At 45.8% G+C, this 24,063-nt stretch overlaps 1 protein-coding gene across 1 annotated transcript in view; it reads right to left on the minus strand.

Moving 5' to 3' along the window:
- Nucleotides 1–24,063, minus strand: part of PAPPA (pappalysin 1) — a 174,752-nt gene that overhangs the window by 60,298 nt on the left and 90,391 nt on the right. The window contains exons 8-10 of the mRNA XM_021551415.3: nt 23,596–23,724; nt 21,927–22,018; nt 9,316–9,512 (exon numbers count right to left, since the gene is read on the minus strand). Of these exons, the coding sequence (XP_021407090.2) occupies nt 9,316–9,512; nt 21,927–22,018; nt 23,596–23,724 (418 nt within the window). The remainder of the gene's footprint in view (nt 1–9,315; nt 9,513–21,926; nt 22,019–23,595; nt 23,725–24,063) is intronic.

Consider the following 24,063-nt stretch of genomic DNA (forward strand, 5'->3'; position numbering starts at 1 on the left):
CTGGCCTGTGCCTGAGGCAAACAGCCATGCAGTGGTTAATGTCAGCTCCGACCACATGATCACACTCAGAAAAGGTCAAAAGAGTGATTTTTCATTTAAAAACATCTGTGTGTTTAAAGAACAAAACTTTCTCATGTGCAGAAAACCAGGGGTTTCCAGTACTTTTATTTCCAGAGTTAAAGCCATGCTTTTCGGCTTTGTTTAGGGTTATGGCCCATGTAAACACGCTGTGTAAACCACACACTACACTCAGCACACAGCGTTTCCACAGGCAGGGATAATTGGGGGTGCAAATCTCTCCCTCCCTGGCTGCTTTTCCCACTGTGCTCCCAGCGAGCCAGCCAGACACCCTGTTGTTGCCCTTCCCTATATGAAGACATACACATGCCTCTAATCCTAAGGGTGTAAGTCTGCTCTGGGCTGTCAACAGGCCTTAATTGGATACATCCAGGGAGATGATGCATTGGGAAGAGGCCCTGAATTTAATAGGAAAAGAGAGGCTCCAGAGAGGCACCGGGGGAATGTGGAGGGGGGATTGGAGGAGCTGCCCTGTGCTCCAGGGAGCCGTCACACCTCAGATGGCAAAACCTTTCAGTTCCCATCCAACTATCAGCCCTACAGCAATGGGTATTAATCGAGATTAAACCCTCTGGTTTGTTTTTCAGTACCTGAAGGTATTGCTTGAAGTATGTAAATCAGAAGGTTCCCCCTTGCTTCACTGGGCTTTTCCCACTGAAACTGCACAGTAAGGGAACCACCATCCTGCAAACAAATTCCTCTGAATGACCTGGACCTTCCAGGCAGATCCACAGAGCAGGTGCTGCCTCCAACCCATGCACATCTCCACCCAAGAAAAAGGCTTGTCTGGGGAAGCCTGTCACTCCCCTCTCACCTTGGAACAACTCTGGTTGCTCCGATAAACCCAAAACTCCAACAAATCAAGCCAAAATACTTGGAGCATTTAGTTCTTGATGTCCCAGGTTTGAAGGGGAGTTCAGAGGAACTCCCAACTGCTCCCAGAAGAAGTTACTGGAGGAATTAAAGTGTTGTGTGCAAGAGGAAGCTCAGCTTCTTCAGCCTCAGTGCCTTCCAGGATCAGGCTCTGAGAAGATGGAGTGGCAGCAGAGGAGGTGGAGGAAGACCCAGCTGCCAAGGCTCAGCCTTTCTCACCAGGAACAACCTCTGGGAAACAGGCACATTTCCACAGAGTGAGGCTTTCTCTCTCCAGCTGGTCCAGCTCACTGTGTAGGCACAGTGACAGAGCAGCTCTGCTGGAAGGCCAAATGTTTCAAAGGGGTTTGGATGGAGAAAGGTGTGAAGTAGGTCATCTCTACCCTGTGCTTCACCTTCCCCTCTCTGAAGAGTGACTTGTCTCCTCTGAGCATGATGATGCAAGGGTTAATTACCAAATAAATGGAAAAATAACATTCGCTGCCAGCAGTGCTAAGTGTAAGGATTTTGGCCCAGTTACCAAAATGGCTAAGGAGAACTTGATGTTCTCCTGAGCTGAGGGCTTCTCCCAGAGAGGAGGTACATGTGGGGACAGATAATAGCACTGATCCTGCAAATAACCATTTCCTGGCACATGTGAGAGCTTGGAGCCAGACCCTGAGACGACAGTGGAAACCCAGTCCCCAGGAGACTCCTGCTGACAGCACGGGGGAGCTGGGCCACTTACCAGATGTGAATTTGAATTAGCAGGGTGAATCATGTCTTCTTATCAGATTCCCCACTGAAATGACCTCAGAGGAAAGAGCGGTCCTCCAGCTTTGCAGGCAGCACTTCCAAAAGTGAGCACAGATGTGGGGTTCCTCCATAGTTACAGCTCCAACTAAGGCAGCACAGCTCAGGAGAGACTTGGAGCAGCTCAACAGTGTATCCAAATGGTCCCCACTTTGTTGTTTGTTCGGTTGCTTTTTTCCTCCCTTTTTTATTATTATTGTAATTAAAGCTGATTCTTATTTTCAGGTCGGGACAGGGTTTGACTCAAGACACTTTCAGGACAGTATTGGGCAAACACCATCCTCCAAAACCATGCCTTTTAGAGACATCTTAAGATGAGCCCCCTGAAATGCACTGGCATTCAAAAAATGAGGTGTCTTATGACAATGTGGGCTAAAATGCCCATGGCACTCCAAACAAGTGGTGCAGACAATCCTTCATTTACAAGAAAAAAATAAATTCTTTGCTCCTGGCATGAGAAAGTTTACTTTCAGCTTAAAGAAATGACCGTGTGGTTTTGGGGATGGCATTCCGTTCTGCTGGAGAGCAGCACCCTGCCTGCCTGTACATCCGTGGTTTTGTAGCTACATTACAACCCTGGAGAGCTCTGTTTACATATTTGACATGTTTCCTTGTGCAGAACATGAAACCAAATTACAGTGTAAAAGCCATTATGGCTTTGCTCTTGCACCCTTTTCCATCCCCTTCTCCCATTGCTTGGTTTAGATCTATCTGAGCATTTTTAACTGTGCCGGGTCGCCTGGCACTGCTTCAGGCAGGTTTATTTGCTGTTATACAGGGAAATCATGGAAAAGCCAGTGAAGCCACATGCCAGGGAGCAGGGGGAAGACGGCGGGGTGGGGGTGGGATGAGAACTGCCCAGAACCCTTCATGCATGAACAAAGCAGACGTGTCGGTGCATTTATGCAAGATCACTCTGCTCTGAATGGAGAGGGACCCAAGACAAACAACCTGGATGGGATGCAGGAGAGCTATCCCACGCTCACGGCTGGACATGCTCTGCATCCCAAGGCTTGTGAGCAGCAGCAGCAGGCGGGGAGAGTGGCAGGTTGAGGGGCAAGGGCCGAGGAGGGGGGGTCTCCTTTCAGAGGAGTGCATGCTAATGAGCAGTGCCTCTGTTGGGGGGTCCGGCTGCCCGGCTCGCCGATGCCAGGGGGGTCCAAGCTGTTCTCTATTGATGCCTCTAATCTGGGTGGGTGGCTGGGTGTACAGCAGATATGATCATAAAATGGTAATTTACTTCCTAAAGGAGCACATAATCCCTATTGCTGCCGAAGACAATATTCCTTTCTTGCCTTTCTTCTTGCTTCTAGAAACAACAAATGGCATGGAATTCTGCTCTTGTTTCATTAGTGGTAAATCTCTCCTGGTTCTAGGAAGATGGGACCAATTTCCGGCACCTGAGGATTTTTGGTTTGACCTTCATCTCTGAAAAAGTCAGATTGAACCTCTCTGAGAGTACGGTTGGCTGCTTTGCTCTCTGCATCATTCTTTGTTTCTTTTATCTATTTTCTCTACAGTACACAAAGGGAACACAGTGTACCAGCCCCTGGTACTCACTGTTCTGTTTCCCTTAGATGACTTGCATATGTGCTCTTGAAAAATTATTCTAAAAACCAAGGGGGGGAAGGGAGTGGAAATAAAAAAAAAAAAAAAATCCCTTGAGTGTTTGTCAAAATTGCTTGGAATCTCCTCTGACATCTCATTGTGTTCTCTCCATCCTCCCCTTACACAAATCAGCCAGAGGCTACAACATCAGCCATGGGGTGTGAGCTTTATGGCAGCCAGGAGCAGAGGAGCACTGGAAACCATGGGGGTGGAGGGGATCCCTGTCTGTCCTGGCTGGGAGCAGGCAGGCAGGTGAGGGGCAGCATCCTCCAGCCAGCTCTGAACTGACTTTCAGGGTAACACTCTTCCTCAGCCAACTCTCTGCAAATGAGCGTTTTCCAAGGCAGCCTACCTAGAAATCCCATTTCTCATTTCATTTAACTCCCCAGAATGCTGAGATCATTCCTGAGCCATGGCACTGATGCTATGTGACACATCCTTGTAGCATCCCTCACCTCGGACCCTCGGCATGGACCACCTCCTCCAACGAGACAGAGCAGCAAACAAATGTGCAAACAAGGAGCAGTGCAGTTCCTTTGGCAGAAAGGCTGCAGAATTCATCTTTCCCAGCAAGTCAGGTGGGAAGCAACATTTCCAGCCATTAAAGCAAGGAGATGGTGGGACAGTTTTCCAGTCCTTTTGTGCTGGGAATGAACAGCCAAACTGTGCTAGGTTCAAGACTGATTAACTCACAAACAGGATGATGTGAGGGGGCTGACAGAGCTAAAATGCAGATTTAATGACCTCAAACCCCTCCAGGGCTCTGCTCCCAGGCAGCAACTCTCAGCAAGTCCTGAATAGTTTTCTTTTTATCCAAGATAGGAACATTTCCCTTTCAAGACATCCTGAACTTCCTAGTCCTTGGGAGGTTTAGGCTCAGTAATGCCCAGTGCCTTCAATGTCTCTGAAGGATTTTGAGGTCTAATCCTCAAACAGTAGCTTTACCTTTCCATGCTCCCATTTCCACCTCCATTAAACGGAACAGAAACCAAGCAATGTGGCTGTGATAAGGATTAATTAATCACTGCACATTGGGAAAAAAAAAAAAAAAATCATCACTAAACCCAAGGAAGGAGCATTCCAGCCTGAATTTGCCTGACAGTCAGGGCCAGGCTCATGACGCAGCTCTCCAGCCTCAGGCAAAAGACCAAATTGGCTGGTCTGTAGTTTCCAGGGGAAATGAAGACAAAATTTTGGACCCCTGGAACTAACTTTAGACTGGGAGACTGTGTAACATAAGCTGAAGCCCTTTAGTGGATCAGCCAGTACTGGAAATTAACTCAGCCATGTGCAGCAAACCTACATTCCTCCTGTGACAGCCTGTGCACAGTGTCCAGTTCATCTTTTTCCAGAACTGGTCTCTGATCACTCATGGTTCCTCCATTAATGGTTTTGCTTAGTGGGATTCTGCCCTCATCCTCCAGAGCTTAGTGGTTCAAAGTCTGGCTTGGCTATAAATAACAAAGACATTTGCAAAGCAAATCATCTTATTAAAAATGGGGATTTTTTTATCCCTCCAACCACAACAAAACTCTTACCGTTGAAGAGCAACAGGACTTGGCTGTGAATTGGGAAGTTCAAAAAGGGCCACTTGCAGAGCCGACAGACAGACACCCTCCCTCTTCTCAGCAAGATCACCCCAAAGGAAAGGAATGGCTTCTCCATTAAAAGTTGCAGGTTTCCTCTCTTTCCACTCCTGTTCAAGACTACTCTATTTGCTGGCTCTGCTGGATCTTTGGGGAATTATCTTCAGCATTATATTTATTAGACAGAATAAAACTGCATGGCAGAGAACTTCATCATATTTCTCTTTAATTTTCGTATGGTATTTTCTTACCAGTCTTGGAACCCTTGCTCTACCATGTTATTTCTTTTAGTAGTCAGGATATTTTTGTTGCTCCTGTCTTCTCCTTTTGTGGGCTATTCCAGACATACTGCAATTCTAGACATCTTTTGCTGCTGGTGGAAGGTTTGCTGCAGCAAGTCTGGATGAGTGCAATTGTGGGAATGGTAATGGGGCAGGAGGGGGCCTCTGTTTGTGGGAAAGATGTAATAAGAATCCTCTTCCACAACTTCTTACTCCATAGAAGCCCCTGTGGGGTACCAGAGGAGCACAGGGTGTGTTCTTTAGTCCGGGAATGAAAACGAATCCCAGGATCTGTTTGTGCCCAGGAGCCTTGGGAAAGAGTCCCCGTTCTGTTAACTGTGCCTGAGCTGTGTGGCTTTTTCCATACACTGGAAAATCAAGCTCAAACCATGGCATAGGGCAAAAAAAAGTTATATAATATATATATATATATGTGTGTGTGTGTGTGTGTGTATGTACATATATACATACATACATATATATATGTATGTATGTATGTATGTATATATGTATGTATACATGTATGGTTACTAGGTCTAAACAATTTCTGCACAGCTAGGAGGAAATGCAACAAAAGGCAGCTCCTGGGGGACTGTCCTCTAAATCACCAACCCACACCAACAGCCAAGTCTTGAGCACACATGGCTGTGACAGGAGTAGCAGGGTCAAGAATCAGCCACCTAAAGACCCATTAGTCCCTTCCCTTAACTCTCTGTTGTAAAGGCCCAAAGGGAAGCTTCAGGTCAGTTCTCCAAAACTTCAGCACAGTTCTCCAAAAGCAGGAGTGGCACCAGCAAGAAGAAAGGAGAAATGGCATCTCCAGTGTCCTGTGATCAGCCTGCACTCCTCTGCCTGTGCTCTGCTCACCCCAGCTGGAGCATCCCTCCTGGAATAGGCCTGTCAGAGGTTTCCTCCAGAGGCATTAGCAAAATATCCAAATCCTCCCTGCTCAATGCAACTGACTCCAGCAAGAGAGACTAACAGCAGCTAATGCACTCACCCAGCATAAAGTGTGGCAAAAGAAAACTGATATGCAAGGAGAGGCTGTTTGAAGACTCACAGCAGAAGGAGGAGGAAAAAAAAAAAAAAGAAAAAACCATCTCAAGAGTGAGTAAAGCCCTTATTGCTGAATTCTTCCTGCAGCTGACAACAGGTAGTGATCAGCATCTGCTTCCAGGTCTGTGGAAGACACGAGATTAGAAATCAAACTGCAAAACTACCCTGCACTGGTGTTTGCATTTCTGTGCTGGTGCAGTGTTGCTGACTGGCCCTCTTTGGCTCTGAATATGATGCTGTCAGTACTGAGAATATTTCTTAATCAGCACTGAAGGATGGCTGCCAGGAAAGTAGAAGTGGCTGTCTCTCAGTCTTGCTTCTGCAGAAAGGGCGATTGTTTAAAGGGGGGGGCTGTTTGACCTTTCCATTTTTCAAATCTGTATCTCCTCGCCAAGACTGTGTCATTCTTTGTAAACGTTTTATTGTTCAAAACAAATCTTATACTGCAAACTTTCTTTTTTATCTCCCTTACTATGTTGCCAGTCGGCAGCTTCACACTAACAAGTGATGTAACTGAAAACTAAGTATCCAAGGAAAAGCCAGCTGCAGACATGGGCAATGTCTGCAGTGAACCGAGCAAAGAGGTCACAGAAACAGCCCTACAATAAGAAGAAAGTTCTCTCCAGCTCGTGCTTATCCGCAATCGCCCAACAGGTAAACAAGGCACATGGGCAGATATTGCTGAGAGATACCACCACTACCAACCAACCTGGGATGCAAACTCCTCAGAAAAAGCCTTGACAGAACTATGACAGTCATGCAGAGAACCTGGTGTTGAGATATCTAAGGATGAGAAGCATTTTAAGTCAGGACATGCTTAAAATATTTTAAAGTGCCTTGAGAACGCTGGGGCAATGATGAGAGGCGGGGATGGCTGACAAACAGGCAGCTTATGTATTCTGTATATTGCTGGGCACTGCACTCAAACATATCTTTCATGACATTCCTGATGAGAAGCCAACACAAATACCACTCTGATTAATCAGGAAGCTACCCAGCAACAACATGAAAAGTTTGCACAAGACCAACAAGCACACAACCTACTCTGAAAGGTATCTGGGTGAGGAAAGGTGCTCTTTTCATCAATACAGAAAGCCCCTAAGGCTCAGTGCTTGGGCAGATAATGAAGCCAAACATGTTTACACACCAGTGATCATTACATGCAGCGATTAGAGGAGATCTTAGGTTAATTTTCATCTCCACAAGCTAACAGACTGATGACCTGCTGCCCCACCTAACCTCTCCAGAGTGACAAGTCAGGTGCTTTCCCAAGACAACTGTCTTGTTCCTGGGGGAAACAAAAACTTTCCCATCATCTATATGATTAAAAAGGTCAATGAACCCCGTGCACTCCAACTGGTGCAATAGGACCAGCTGAGCTAAAGCAAAAACTCTTTTTGCTGGAAGTAAATAGCACACTGTTATCTCACCAGGGGCCAGGCAATAACAGGAGGCATGTTCCCATTCATTCTGCCTGTGTGTGATATGCCACTGCTCTGCCTATAAATACAACAGCTTTTATTTTTTTGCCTTTTTTTTATTCCTTAAACAGGGCTGTAACAACTTCATCTGATCTGGATACAACAAACATGTTTGAGTTTTGTCTACACAGCAGGGTTTTGTGTTGTGTGTGTGCGTGGTGGTGGTTTTTCCACCACAGGACCATGTGTTACCTACTGTGTGGAGTGGCTGAGCTCCTACCAGTGCTTCAGAGAAAATCAGGGCAGCTCTGGAGCAGCTGCAGGGGGACAGAATGCCTGGGGACATGCCCAAAAAGCAGCACCTGAACTGGAGCCACTGGCCTTTGGTCTGCACAGGGATCTTGAATGAGAAAGAAGTTGTGAAGGCACAAGCAAGGGTCCAGAGGAAAGTTCCTTTTACAGTGTGAAATAATAAACGAGACCACGACAAAAAGTCAATACTGGGCTCGGGATTCTTTCTTGATTCTCTGCCAGCTAACCACGCTTTGTGCATTTAGAACTGACCTGGTCATTAATTTGTTACAGACTTGTGCAATGTGAGCAAGGCCAAGTCTCTTGCATAAAGATGTTTTCTCTTGCAAGCCAACTGGAAATGCTTAACATTTACTATTCACAGAGAGATCTGCTTGTCATATCTGTGACACGGCACTCCTCTCTGCACTGCCCACTCAAGACACCTCTTGGATAATTAGACTCAGAAAAACTTTCCTGCGTCCAACCAGAAGTCAGCCAAAGTTAATTAGTGTGATAAGTTCTCTGTCTCTAGTAAGGGACAACCGTGGGGACTGAAGGAGGAATATACAAAGCAGCTCTTACATATGAAGAGTCTTTCCCTCTAAAAATCATCAAAAAGCAATGTGGGCTTTCCCAAATCAGGTTGCATCTGAACTGCTGCCTCTGTATCATGTACAGCTCTGTTTTCCAGACAGCTACCTAATGTTTTTTTTTTTTTTTTTGTTTTTGTTTTTTTTGTTTTCTTTTTAAACTCATTTGGATCTAATTCTCTCAAAGAGACAAAAGGTAAAGTTATGGTAACTGGAGCTATTTATGCTACAAAGGAGACATAGGAGAAGGGGGTTAAAGCTAATGAATGGCTTTGGGAATGGACAGGACCTTTCTCAGAATAGAACAATAGGGTGCTTTTATGGAACTGGGAGGCAGAAAACACAAAACTATTAAAAAAGAAAGAACACTCTTTTGTATTATTCGGCATTAGCCTTCAGAACTTATTGCCACAAGCTCGTCCCCTGTGCTTGCTGTGAAGAGCCCGTCCATCTCTGTGGTGATGATGGTTGGGAGAGGTGACTCCTGCACAGCTCATTGAATCAACCCAGCCACAACTTCAGCCAGTTCCAGTTGGGTGACTGGGACTGAATTTCAACTCATCACTACTGATCAGGCTCAGAAAGAGAGAAGTTGCTGCCAGGGGCCATCCTTGGTGAAGCAACAAGGGAACAGGCAGGGGAAAGAGCATCCCTGAATGCTGCCCAGTGAACTCCACCTGGGAGCATTGCTCCCTGCTGGACTTCCAGGAGAGGAAGAGGAACAGGCTGTCCTTACCTGGGTTGCTGCTGGCTGACCAATGACCACCCACCCTGGGCACTGCTGGTCACTGTGGTGCGAGACAGAGACGTTGGAAGCCCACTGATCCAGGAAGCCTTTGGGAGTGTAAACGCCACAGTCTTTGATGCTGGTCATTTGCTCAAATTCCTCACAGACTCCATCACCGTCGTGGAAATAGCACCTGCTGGGTTCATCTGCCAGGGGAAACAGAGAAAACAAACTACACATGTCTGCAGGGTAGTTCCTAGGACCTGATACCATCAGTGGTCGTGTATCTCCTGTGTCAGGTCACTGGGAGGTGGAAGCATTGGTCACTTTTAGGTCATACCAAGGTGATTTAAATAAAGCCAAGCAACAATAGCCAACTTTTGTATTGGGCAATTCCCCGAAGACATTTCCCAATGTTAGGGGGGTTCTGCTTATTTTCATCTATCTCCTTTTTAAAGACATAGAAGAAAGCAGAGATAGAAAATACGTAGAGAGGCAAATGTGGGTGTTGGCATAATTCCACCAGCTGGGATGGAAAAATGCCAGCAGAGGGTTTGGTCTAAAATGTTTCCCTTTTTGTTTTTAAAAGATATCTGCACATCAACAACAACAACAGCAACTGTGGCTGTAGAGATGGTGAAAACTGCCAAGTTCACAGTTGTAGTGACCAAAGGGCCAAACAGATCTGTTTATCCAAGGCAGATATAGTACACACAGTATGAGGGTGAGTTTGCCACATAAACACACGGCTTCAACCAACATGACTCAGATTTGACCTGAAAGGATCAAAAGCAGCAGGAGACTTTATTATCCTTGCCCATTTTTTCTGTGGCTTTTCTAATGAGACTGCCAACAAAGATGCCAAATTTTTGAGGTTGTTTCTGTAACAGTGGCCCATTAAAAACTGAACTGAGATCCATCTACTCTTTTCAAACAGACTGCATAGCAATAATGACTTTCAGTCATTAGAGTACTCTGTGAAATGGAAACCTTTGACCTGTTGGTATCCTATTTTGTATTGTATTATCATTGCCAGTCCCCAGAGGTATCCAGTTCTGACAGCCTGTTGTATTTTCATCTGGCAAATAAGCCTGTTGAAAAAATGGTAGGAAATTAGCCAGAGCTGCTAGCTGGACTGATGGAAAAATCCCTAAGGAGAATCCTGTTGGTAGCACTGGACTATCATGAGCTAGGTGTCAGAAAATCCAAGGGCTGCTCAGTTTTGAGCTACTTCAAATCTACTAAACCCCCTGTTTATTTTTTCTCCTGGTTTACACAGTGAAAGACCATCATGAGCCAGAAAACATCAGTTTATTGCTATTCAATTATTTAATGACTTTCACTCCTTTTCCTTCTGTGCAAGATTGCAGGTCTTTAAGAGAGGGTGGCTTCAAAAGAATAGAGAAGTCTATCAGGGAAAAAATGTCATTATTGTTTGATTTCATCACAGCCTCTGTGGACAACTTGTGTACATGGATAAATGTAGGGGAAACTGTGTATTTGACAGGCAAGAGCTCTGAGCTGGTGAAAAGGAGCACAAGTCTGGAAGTGTTTCAGCTGTATGAGTGCACTTCTGAGTGAATATTCCGAGGGTGGCCAAACTTCTTGTGCTTACATGTCACATCTTAACATCTTCATTTGTCTTCCAGCCACCAAACATATATCCCACCCCTCAAAGCGCTCAGGAAGGCCCTGGGAGAGTGTTTCCCAGACAAGAGATGACAATAGCTCCTGGGGTGTCTGGGTGGATGTGCTGATGAACCCTAAGGCAACCGAGTAGTGCTATCCCCATGGGAATCATTAATCCCTGGGAGAGCCATGCCCTGTGTCTAGCCAGCTCAAGGAATGGGTGGAATGAGAATGCCACTGTGATGGCCATGGACACAAACTCTTGGTTCCTTCACCTTATCCTTCTGCATCTCCTGTTCTGCTCCTCTCCCACATCAAGGCATAAATCAGGTGTCAGGACAGTAGGAAACAATTGGCTTACCCACTATGTCCCAGTTTGAGTGAGAGGCCCAACAGAAATCTCTGAGAAATATTCAGCCCTAAAAAGACTGAGGTCAGCAATCAAAAATCCTCAAAAACAAATTCCAAACAGATGCAAATACGCATTTTTGGAAAAAAAGCATTTCTTTGTCATTTTATAAAAAGAGGCTTATTTCTGTAAAAAGAAGGGGGGCGGGGGGATGAAAGGAAAATACCTACCCTGCTAAAAAGACCTGACCTTCAGCCTATAAACATATGCACAGTCGAATATGCACACGTACAGTGAAACATCACCACCCTGCTGCACACCCACGCTGACAGAAACACTGACACACAAACGCACGGGCGCTCCCTTTACACATCCCCGACTCAGCCACCCCCCATGCAAACACATACCCACAAACTCACAGCCTAATTTTAGGCACATGCATTTAGACAGTGTTTCCCAGCCTTCCCAGAGCACTGACTTCTTTTCACGACAGGCACTGAAGTAAGCACATTTATAGAGCAGCATACTCCAGCACTGGCTCCAAATGCTCCCTCCTAATGCAATGATAAACGTAATGGGCTTCTGATAAGATCATGTGTTTGGGATAAAAGAATACTCAAGGCCTACTTCAGCCCGATGACTTAATTCATACTCACACGGAGGGGAAAGCAGCCTTTGAATAGCTGTGATCCAGGACAGTGTGTGATCCTAACAGAGGCTAATTTGTTCCTGATTATGCCTAAGACCCCAATAAATCTGTCTGCTCAGAGTCTGCAAAACCCGAGGGAGGAACCGAACAGAGAGCCTGAGATGTCTGAATTAAACGGGGACTGCCTAAATGATTAACCAAGTCCTGCTGAACTGCACTGCCGTGAGCCCTGGAGCTGTGCTGGCCCTGGAGAGCCACTGCATCCATGGGACAACACTGTGCACAGAAGCTGAGAGATGAGGCACCCACTCACATTTATGTGCTCTGAAAAATGATGAGAGAAACTGGCTTTACAACCCTGGTTACTTTTAAGGAAGATCTGTGGGTCTCACTATTGACTCATCACACCATGTGCAATGCACTGCATTGAGGGGAGTGCTGGTGAGAAGAGGGGAAGATTTTCCTGCCAGAGGGCTTCCCAATTCTGAGTGATGGCAAATGGGATTTTTATTAAATCCTTCCCAGACACAAGGGCACCAACCTTCAACAGCCAAATGTGGTGCATCACTGTGTGGGCTGCCAAAAACTAGCAGAGGTTCTTCCTTCAGGTGTTGAGCATCAGCTCTGACTCTGGATTCTGCTGGTGGTCTTGGGTGACTGGCAGGTTACATGCTGAGCTTTACATTTTCATGATCAAAGCAAAGAACAACCAGTTTGTTCCTTCCTATAACTGCCCTCACAAAATAAAAACTAACAGGCTTTCCCCCTTTCTTCAGTGGTGGGAACAGAGCTCAGTTATATTCATAGAGTCCTACAGGCTCAGAGCAGAGAGGACAGTGTTAGGAGTGGTGTATTTCTAGGAAGGAGTAGCTAATGGCTTTATTCCTATAATGATGCAAAATGCTTTTTCTGATCTCTTCTTAACTACTGTGGCACTAAATGCATCTGAGGCCTTGGCAACATGAGCTAATTTTTGTCTCCACAGAGGTCTAGAGGCTCCCAAGATCTGGTGGTGGTCAGGGGTTCGTCATGCATGACCCGCACCATGAACTGCATTCATCAGCACTGTGGACTTTGCACTCCAAAGATGAATCTGATTTGAAGGAGATATGGAAGAAGAGAATATAAAGGATATCTGATTTGTCCTCAAGGAAGAAATGCCTTCAAAAAATTAAAAAGCAGTTCCCTGGAAGTCCAGCTTAAATCTAGAACAGTAAAATGTCTGGAGGCATAGCACCTGGCAGCAGGAGAGAGCATCTCTGGGGGATTGACAACAGATGCTGGAGGACGCTGTGCTGAACTCAGGGAACACATTTTCATTCAGGCAGCCCAAGCTCCTTTTCACTTAGAAAGTTCTTACTGAAGGCAGAAAAACATTAGGGACAAACCAAAGTTCCTGTATTGCTCTTGTTTTGGGAAAAGGCAGTCTCCAGTTCAGCAAAAATTTCTGTGACATCTGGGAAACCCTGAAGGAGGGTCTGTGGCAGCATCAAGCTGGAGAAGCGTGACTTGAGGAAACAAATTGGCAAGACCTGCTCTGCTAACTCCTGAAGTCAGGCTTTAAGATCCAGAATAGTCTTGGGGCTCTTGTGTGTTGCACCAGAAAATTATGCAAACTCCATCTCTCCTTGCTTCCTAAGGTGCCTGAGTCCAGTGCAAGAGGCAGCTTTTTGTACTGAAATACAGATACCTTCTCTGGGGTTCAGAAATGAAAGGATGCCTGAGATAACACACATGGTTTAGTGAGCACTGGGAAGCACCTACCAGAGCAGGTCTGGATAAGCAAGTAACTCTCCATCACCTTTAGCAGTTTGAGGAGAAGCTGGAGAATCACAGCAAAATGAGTGAAGCCTGACTGAGGCCAGCAAGCAGACAACATGCAGGATATACACTTATCTGTGATAGGCAGCCTTCCACCTCATGAAATAAAGAAAAAAGAGAGATAAAGAGATCCAATTCAGAGCACAGGGCACATCCTCAAATTAGGCTTTGAATGTCCAAGCGGGGTTGTCAAAGTGCTGGGGACAGACACTGGGGGCAGTTTCCTGTTTTCAGCCAGGACACGGTGATTTGCATCGGCATAGACTTCTTTTGTGCAGTAACTACCATTTTTTTAAAAGGCTGGCCAAAAAAAAAAAGAGTATTTTTAAGCTCAGCTGTTTACTTAGGGATGTTTCCAACTATAACAAGCCTCATGCCACATAACTATTTGTCCAGAAAAGAAAAAAAGGAAAAAAGAAAGGGGGGGACAAAAACGCAGAAGCATTGTCTCGGAGTAACAAATTCTTGGAACAAAACAAGATTTGCATTTTAACCCCTGAAAGGTCTGTCCAGAGGTGTGCAGGCTTTCAGACACAGCAAAGGCCAAACCCCAGGCTCACCAAAGTCAGCAGCTTCTGCAGAAGCAGGGTTTTACCACCACGTCACTTAATCGGCATCTCCAGCACTGGTGTTTATGTTCACACAGAGGAGGAGAAATGTATCCAGAGGTTTCTATCACAAAAAGGGAAATCATTCCACTGCAGATCACATGAACTCAGCGGCTGAGTGACCACAGAACCTGCTCCATTTATTTCTATGGGAGTTTCACCTTTGGCTTCAGTGGGAAGAGAGTGAATAATATGGCCTGCTTCCAGGATATCTGCTAATCTCTTCTTTAATATTGAAGAAGGCAGAGACAGAGATATTTCCTGCTACAGTAAAATATTCAAGAGTTACTTTTCTTCCTGGATGTTCTGATTGAAAGGAGGAAAACCATTACATGGAGCTTGGGCAGACCTTTCAGAATGAAGCCGCATATCAATAAATGGTGACGTCTTCCTTCAATGAAATAAAACAGACACCTTGGGAATGAAGGCAGCGTGGGTGTCGCAATCTACTGCGGAACATCCAGGGGCCTCGCAGGAGGCTTTTTTCCGTGGAATATGACAATCATGTCTGAGCATCTCCTGAGCAGAGCAGGCAGGGATAATGCCTCTGCGGATCACGGCTCCCTGGTAATTCAGCTGCTTGTGGAAATGCATTCCTGGGTGTGACTGGCTTTCTTTGTGTGGTGGGACTCGGCTCCTCACTATGATATAGCAGTCGGAGCACCAGAATTATGCAATTGATCTGCCTGCTGCAGACAGATACAATTACAATTCCCTCGCACAGCCTGGCACTGAAATTTGATATTTCACCTCCAAGAACATGAGTCTTTGTCACTTAAGAGAAAGGATATTTCCCATGGCTGGTGGTGTTAGCAAGACCTTGTCTGAGCTATCATTGCCAAAGTGGCCATCCCCAACCCTGGCAAACCAGGCATGGCCAACAGGACCAATAACCATCTCCAGCCCTATCAACCAGGAATGACCAACAGGACCCAACACAGACATCCCCAACCCTGATAACCAGGAATCAGCAATAGGACTCAACACAGCCATCACTGCCCCTGGCAACCAGGAATGACCAACAGGACCCAACACAGCTGTCCCTGACCCTGGTAACCAGGAATGACCAACAGGACCCAACACAGCCATCTCCAACCCTGGCAACCAGACATGGCCAATAGAACCCAACACAGCCACCCCCAACCCTGGCAACCAGGTACTTTTGTAAGAGCACTAACGCATATATTCTCTTCCTACCTCACCTTGTTTCCCTCCCTGGATAGTTGGATAAAACAGTGCCAAGAAGATTCTGATATTACGCAGATTTATCAGCTTAACTTGGAAACTGTTCAACTGGAAGTCTTGAGGTTTCTGCCACACAAGGGAGTAACCATTTTGACCATGAGAAAGGTGGCCAGCATGGTCCTTTGAGACACCTGGCACACGTTTGGGAGGAGGAACACAAGAGTAAAAACCCAGAGATGCCATTCCTCAGGGAAAACAAAGTGCTTGTTTGTGCATATGGTTGGATGTTACTGCAAAGGAAGGACTTGTGCTCAGCTTCATCCTCTGAGCACAGTTGCTGTTGAGTCACAGATGCTCTCAGAAAGGGAGTATGACCAGTTGTGGAAGCCCCTCAGATCCACGGAGAGTAAAGTGTGAGGGATGCAACAAGTAGAAGAGTAGTTGTCCTGCTGGACTCTCATTGTAGCTGTGTCCTAAAAACTAAAGCTGGATTGAGCTGGGTTGGAGTCACTGGCCTAGGGAAAAATGCAGGCAAATACCACTCCAGCCCACATTCTCCCCCACAAAAAAGCATCTGTCCTTTGTATTTTGCTGCCTGAGATGTCTGCTCTCCCTGCTCTGTGGCTCAGCTGGCCTTCCTAGGATTGCACTATTAATGATGACAGTCTGAAAATCACTTTAAGAGACTTTATGAGGATGCTGTGATTACTAACTTGCCAAATTGAGTGCTGAGACATTTCAGAACATGCAGCCACACTTCTGCGAGCTGCAGGAAACAGTCAGCTTCAAAGTATTTGCCTTAAGCTGAAGGAGTCACACAAATACCATCTGAATAACCCTGGCCAGTAAATTCATGACTATTTGCCATGAAATTCTGCTATAGAACCTCAGCTGCTTTAACAACAGCAACACTCTTTCCCAAGCTCTTTGGTCAATGCTTTCACCTTATTGATGCCCTGGGAGATGCTGGGATTCTCTTGCAAGGTGGCTCTGTTTCTCCCATGCTGTTGTTCTACTGAAAGCCCTCGGCAGGGTCAGCCAAGGCCTATTTAATGCTGGTGAAAGAAGGCAAAACCACCACTAGCTGCTGCATGGGGCCAGGGTTTGGGCAGCCAAAGCTGTGTTCCTGTGCAGCAGTATGAGGAAGGGAGGGGGAGAGGATGGGAGCGCTCTCAAAGCATGCCCACAATGAATATGGATGGTCATCCATCAATTTATTTTAAGCACATTACTTCTCTGTCAGAAAGGGAAAAAAAGGAAAAAGAAAGAAAGGAAAGAAAAGACATATAAAATTAGGTTTGTGTCACTCATTTAACACTGCAATTTCCCCAGAGGATTATGCACCAAACAGAGATAGCAAGCTCATGAATATTAATCATTTCCCTGAATGCAATGCAGCCCGCCAAACAATAAGATTAGGGGAAAGTGCTATGCTTAATTTATGGATAATGGGAGAGGTAAAGGATAGAGCTCTCACAAAGGTAAGGCTCACAGCTGGAGGGAGAGGCCTCTGAGGAGGAGGAGGAAGACAGATCCAGATTTGTAAGGTAGCAGAAAAACATTTGCGGCCAAGCAGGAGCAAAAGAAAAGGTGTTTAAGGATCATTGTCAAATTAAAATCATACTTCTCCCTGAACAACCACTGGTGACTAATGTTTCAAGCATGCCAGAAATTGGTGGTAAATTTAAGAGCTAGATATATTTATTTTCTCTTTGCCTCTGCTCTGTGTCTTTTCTTTGTATTTTATATCCCTGAGGCCCTGATTCCACACACCACTGAGATGTGTGTCTAACCTGAAACATTCCCATTCTTCAGGGTGACCACTCTCATCTGGAAGTCAGTGGAAGCTCTGCCCTGTTTTGCTGTAAAAAGGATTTGGCCAAGAGTCCCTTATAAGCAAAGGAGATAAAGTATAGCAATAATAACACCAATGAGATGTGACTGAAGCCCCTATAAATTACCTGGCAAACTTAAGGGGAGATAGAAGTTCTGGAGCTACTTCCCAGCTGTGTTTCAATGTGTCTATCAGCCTTTACTCATCTCTTTTCATATTACTTTCTCTCCCCCTCCCTCCCTTTTTATTGATCTCTGCATCTTTTTTATTATATCCTTCTCTTTCTTCAGCACTGGTGAGCTAAATCAATGCATAATGCACATCCCACTCCACAAAAGGAATGCAAATGAAAGCCGGGCTCTTTTTCAATGTCCCACATATATCTGGGTGTGTGGGGTTGGTGTGTGGGAGAGTGCACGCCAAGGACAAGGTGCTCAGCTGTGCCTCAGACACCCATTTCTCAGCACTCCGCTGGGAACGGATCAAGTGCTAAGCCCCAGGTTCCCACCACTGCGAACCATAACTCTTACAAATGGGGTCTGTTTTACACAGGACACGTCGGGTTGAACTTGGCTGAGATCCGCGGTAACCGCAAAAATCAGTTATCCCGGGAGGGATCAGGAGCAAGGTGAAAGGAAAGCAGCCCAGAGGTAGGAGAGGGGTGCATCAGTCACACGGACATGCCTTTGAATCACCTGTCTCCTACTAATCAAAAGGCAAAGTGAAACTTTCCCCGTGGGACCAAATTCTGTGTGGAAAAGATAAAAATATGCAAAATCCGCTACAGGAAGCGGCTGTGAGGGGGGAGAAAGGTAGAGATGATAAATTTCACGATGGGGAAGGGCGAGAGTGCTGCAGAACTTAAAACACGGAGCACTGCCAGATGCTTCCATTAATTAATTAATTAATCTCACTGTCGCTCTTCAGCATGTTGCAGGAAGAAAATGCTATTAATCTTCTCTGTTTTCTGTTACTCGGCTTTGTGCTTGGAGAAGGCCAGGACAGCCTGACAGTGAGACCACACAGTTTTCTTCCCTGCCTCCCTCCTTCCTTCCCCCGCGCCCCTCCTCCCTGGCAGAGCAGATTGATCCACTGTTATCTGATTAGAGAGGAAAGAAGGAGGAAAAACAAAAGCAAGACAAAAAAACAAAAAGAAGTTTAATTTTATTACAGGCACTAGTGCAAAGTGTCTTGAGAGCCTTGTGTCATTTAGTCAAAGGAAAGTTGGACCAATTAAAAAAGCCCATAAACCCCATGATCCTAAAAGGCAAAGGGAGTGAGAGAGGCAAAGGGACACCTGCAAACAGGCTGTCTCCATCCCTGGAAATATCCAGAATGCAGCTGAACATGACCCTGAGCAACATGCTCCAACTTTGAAGCTGGCTCTAACTTTGAAGTTGGCCCTCCTTGGACCAGAGACCTCCAGAGACTCCTCTGAACCTAAATTATTCTGTGATTCACAGCTCTGAATCTGAAGCCTGGTGGTGCTTGCGGGCTCTGTTGTATGTTTCTCCTAGCGAGAGAGGTGACTTGCGTGGTCTCTGCTTTAGGAGGCAGGAGCCCACTTGGGCTTTGCCATCAAACCTCCTCCTCTGGAACCCGCCCACGACGCCCCTTCAGCCCCGTCTTTAGCAAACAAAATGTTTAGCAGTTCTTTCCAGCCACGTGGGACCCAATCCTGCAGACAATTTGTGACAAGCATTGCATTCACTGTTGTGGTTAGATTTGCTGAAGTCTAAAGAATGCCTTGTGGTAGTTCAGAAACATGCCTGGAAGAAAGCATTTGCAAGATCAAACCCTGAGGCCCCCGATTCAACAAAGCCTCTGAACATGTGTTTGAGGCTCTCTGAATTCTTTGGTGAAGGGGAGTGATTCCCGGGGCTCTGAAGAGCTACATAATACAACAAGAACATCACTGAAAAAATAACACTCTCCGAAATAACTGCTTGTTGTTCTACAGGATTATAACATGTGTTAGCCTTGTAAACATGGAAATAAATTACACTTATTTTTCTGTGCTCCTGAAATGGGGACTCAAGAATTCTGTATTTTCCAGGAAAACACCCCACCAATATCAAAGAAGACTTTTGTTCAGCTTAAGGCAGAGAATTAGGTGTGATACTGTTAGATTGTGGAGAATGCTGAATTTCTGCTCTTTTTTTACTATTATTTATTATGTAATATGTACAGCCACTCACTTCCCCAACATCTTTATATTTTCTGGTGAGATTTTAATGCTTGATATACCAAACAGAATATAAATCAGCACTGTTCATTTGTCTGAAAGACAAACTGGCAGTGTCTCCTTAGCTCTTGGGGTCATAATTCATGGTGGTCCAGCCAAGAAGAGCCAACAGGATGTGTTTCACAGATATTAGCTCCTTTGAACCTCTCCTAGAGACCTGAAGGCAGAATTTGCCTGAAAACAGCAGTGGGGCTGCCCTCAAAGACCCTGCAGGAACACTGAGCCCATCACCACCACAGCAGTCACACCAGCACAACTGTGAAGTCACACAACCAAACATTTTTAAAGTCTCTGTTTCTGCACCTTCCCTTTGATTCAGCTAATTTGATTCATCTGAGTCCCTATATTCAATATTTCACAAGGAATTTGATATCATTTGTTTTGTAATCCAGGATCTGTGCAAACCACAACCTTCCAAAGCCCGTGACAAACAAACAACTTTTTTGCCCCTGGAATTCCCCTCTCCTTTCCAACACAAGCAAATCTGAAAACCCACTTCCTCTGTCATGGAGCAGAAAAATCTGTATGTTTTATTTGCTTCATTTTCTAGTCTGACTGTTGTCAGACAGCTTTGTCCCACACTCTCAGGAAGTCCTGTTGCTTCTCCTGGAGTTGGATGGGTGATGAATGGTTGGATGATGGTGGGTGGATGATACAACTGGACTACACGATCTTAAAGGTTTTCCCCAAATAACCAATCCCATGATTTTATTATATAAAAAGCATAAAGCAGAGTATTGCATACCCCTGGGACACCACTGTGTGGTCCAAGGCTTGGGACACCCCACTCTTAATCCTGTCCATGGACTTAATCTGGAGCATTTGCAGCTCCCACCCAGCCCACATCACCTGATTTCCTGAAAAACCGATGGACACTGGGGAGAACGTGGGTCACATCCTAATGTAATGTTGGGATGTGGTCAAAGCACAGACCTGGACCAAGGAATTCAGCCCTGCTGTGGAGCAGAGTGATACAGACACAACCATCCAGCACCAGCCCAAACCCTTGCTGGAACTGGCCTCACACCACGTCTGATGTCTGGGGAACCCAAAACATTTGCGTAAGTGTTTATCCCACTTTCAAAATATTATGACTAAAATCTTGCAGTGCTTGAGGCTCTAAGGCAGCAAGTTACTTGAAACACAAATTTAACTTCAAGACCACCAATTGTCGCAATTAGTCTCGACCATAAATATCCCTGATTTCAATAGAATTATTTTCATATGTAAATAAGCACATCACCAAATCAGGCCTCAAGTCTCACTCACAGTGTGGGAAGCTGAAGTAAAAATGCAGCTGTTGTGATGCCAGTTTACCACCCAAGGAAAATGTGGTGCCTGCGAGGTCCATTCTATGTCTCTCCAGGCACAAGAGATAATGGTCAAATTGCCAAAAAGGGCAAATTTCAGACTTGCCAACATCTGCTGAGGATGGAAGCCCTGAGCTGAAGGCATGGGATTACTACATGGGGCAGGGTGTTTGCTTGGGCAGTCCAGATAAGGAATCTCATAAAATGTCTTGAGAAAAAGCTGACCCTTTATAAACATTAACTTTGGTTCCTGAAGCCCTGCATGTTTTGCTCTTTCCCAGACCTCACAGACCCCTGGGTGGAAAAAGCAACCCCACAACGTGGGGCTGCTCCACAGAAGGTGCAGTGTAAATTGGTCTCCATTTCCCTTCTATATCCCCAGCATTCCTAGAGAGTTTAATAAATATGTAAAGCTCAAAACTGCAGCCCGATAGCTCGAGCATCTTCCGGCCATTGTGCTTACAGGTTTTCCTAATCAGAGCAAACCAGGCTTGCAAATGAAATCTGATTAAGTAGTTTTCACCTCTGAAAAAGGGGATTAGCCAGACCTTTGATCCTCAGATATTGATTTGCAACTCAAAGGAGGTGTGACCTCAGCTGGACTTGCTTCTGGTCTCAGTCCCTTCCCCTTTCACTCCTCCTCCTGTTTACCAGAAAAAATCAGTTCATGTCTTCTCACGTAGTCAGATCTAAAGCCTATTGAAGCCAGTGGAAAACCACCCACTGACTTCAATGGGCTTTGGATCAGTCCCACAATGGCTGACTTAGCCCTAAGTCCTGGGCTGTTTCAAAGCCAGCAGAACCAATTTCCCATCAAAATGACCAGAAGCTGGGAAGATATGTTCACCTTTCAAACCTACAAATTCCACCTTTTTTCTCTCTCCCATGACAACTCTTCAGCTGGAAATGCTGAAAGTACTGCTGGTTTTTCCCTTACTCTGCACTGAGTTGTTGCCCACTGTGGGTTGAAGGGCTCTGAGCCAGACTTACCGATGCAATTAAAGGACAACTCCTGCAGGCAGAACAGGGAACAGCCATCGCCGTTTATCTTGTTCATGTCATCACATTCTTCCCCCAGTTCTCTGCAGGCAAAAAGCAGTCAGCTGGCAAAGTAGCATCAACCTGATGCAACCCCTCTCAAGAACCCCAAAGCTCTAAGATCTGGTACAGCGTCTTTGTGTGCCCACCCCTAAAATACCTCTCCCTTCCTCCTTAAGGGAGGACTTTCATCATTCCTGCTTCACAGGCTCGCCTGGCCAGTTCCCTCCTGCACATGTGGATACCACTTGCTGTCCTCTGATGAGGATATGAGCAACTTCCTTCGTAGCTGGTGTGGCTGTAGCTCAGCAGGTGGGGAAAAAGAGAACAGGAATCTCTGAAACTCTTTGTATTAAATCTGGAAGGGCCAGACTGTGACCCCAGCATGGGAATAACAAGGCATAAAAGCCTGGAGCGTGGCTATTCCAGGTGGTAGCACTTGGAGGAGAGCAGTCAACAGGGAGCAAGGGGTGCTGGGGACGGAGTCCTGCCCCGTGCCAACCCGCACGGCTGCAGCAGCGTGTGGGGAGAAGAGTCAGAACCAGATGAGAAAGGGGCTGCCACAGCTGCAAGTGGGGCCTCAACCAACCAAGCTGTGACACAGTCTGGTTCCTGCTCACTCCTGAGGCAGCTCAGCTATTGTTTGACACTTGCTGCAAAGCCACAAGTGATGTTTGAGGAATGTGCAAACATAACAGTAGCAGAAAAATTATGTAAAGCAAAATTAATCTGTCTTTCTCCACCTCTCTTTCCAGGATTGCCCTGGATTCATATGTTGTTTGATTGTTTGCTTTGCTTTCTTTGCCTGTTGGGCCTCTTCCTGCAAATATTTGCTGCCAGGTATATCATCTGACAGAGTTGTGCTGTGTGATTGCTGATCAGCATTATTTCAAGCAAATAATACTGTCTGGATTAAGCACTTGCTTGTTGTTACTTCCATAGTTTAAATAATTAAATGACCTAATGCCAGGAAGCTTTGAAGCAGCAGCCTTAAGGGCCAACAAAGTAAAGGAATAAACTCTAACACAGTTGTGAAGGATTGTTTTACATTTTCAGTGGCCTGGGGACTGGTGAGAGAGGGGAGCTGACTGAGAACATGCAATTCCCAGCACTCTCCCTCAGAGGCCAAACCTATCACTTCCAAATGAATCCCAGCTCTGGTGGTCAGTCAAACAAGGGGTTGCACCAGGAACTTGGCCCCAGCACATGGCAAGGTTTTACCCAGCTGCCACACACATGGGACAGCACGGCTAAGGACAGCAGCGAAGGCTGTGTGAATTTTTCCAGCAGCAGGTCTGTGCAGGAAATGTCACATCCATGTATAAAGATACTGATACATGGGCAAACAGCATAAACAGCACAGAGCGTCCTTGCCTATCGATCCTGCTGTCTGGACTCCATTATCTGTATCTCTGTCTGTATCTCCTGGTGCCAGGAGAGAAGAGCCTATGTTACAATTAAATGTCATCATCCCGGTAATCATCAAGCACGTGAGTCATTATCTACAGATGAGAGCCAGCCTAACCTAAGGAGATATCAGAGGTCATCAATTCCTTCCTAGCCTGAGATTCCGGCTGAGGAGATGTGCCCAGATTTATCTGTTTGCTCGCTCCAGACTTACATTTGGATAATCCCGTCTCCGCAGTATCCACTCCCAGAGACATAAACCAGGGCGGGGGAAGGCTCGCTCTCCTCCATCCCAGACACAATGACCACCTGGTATCTGTACGTGGTCCTGTCGCTCAGCTCCCTGCCAGACAAAAGGAAAGTCAGTCATTCATACAACAAAGGCAGCAGCAGCAGCAAAGGGCAGAGAAAGAGGGATCGGAGCGGGGTTTGGCTGCCAAAAAAGCAAGGTACAGTTCAATCAGCTCCTCCCAGCGTTGCTGCCTTGTTTTGATGGGATTAATTTTTGGTTGGGTGTCTTTTTTTGTGAGCACAATCAGCACTACCTTTGTCTATGCTTGATTTGTGCACGACTCTGAAATAGGTGCAGTTCTTGACCACCTGACAGCTAAACTGATGAAAACCTGATGGTTTTCCTGATGAAAACCATGCATTTTGGTGAGTTGCTGCTTACATCTCCACC

This window comes from Lonchura striata, chromosome 22 (assembly GCF_046129695.1).
Source record: "Lonchura striata isolate bLonStr1 chromosome 22, bLonStr1.mat, whole genome shotgun sequence".
NCBI lineage: Eukaryota > Metazoa > Chordata > Aves > Passeriformes > Estrildidae > Lonchura > Lonchura striata.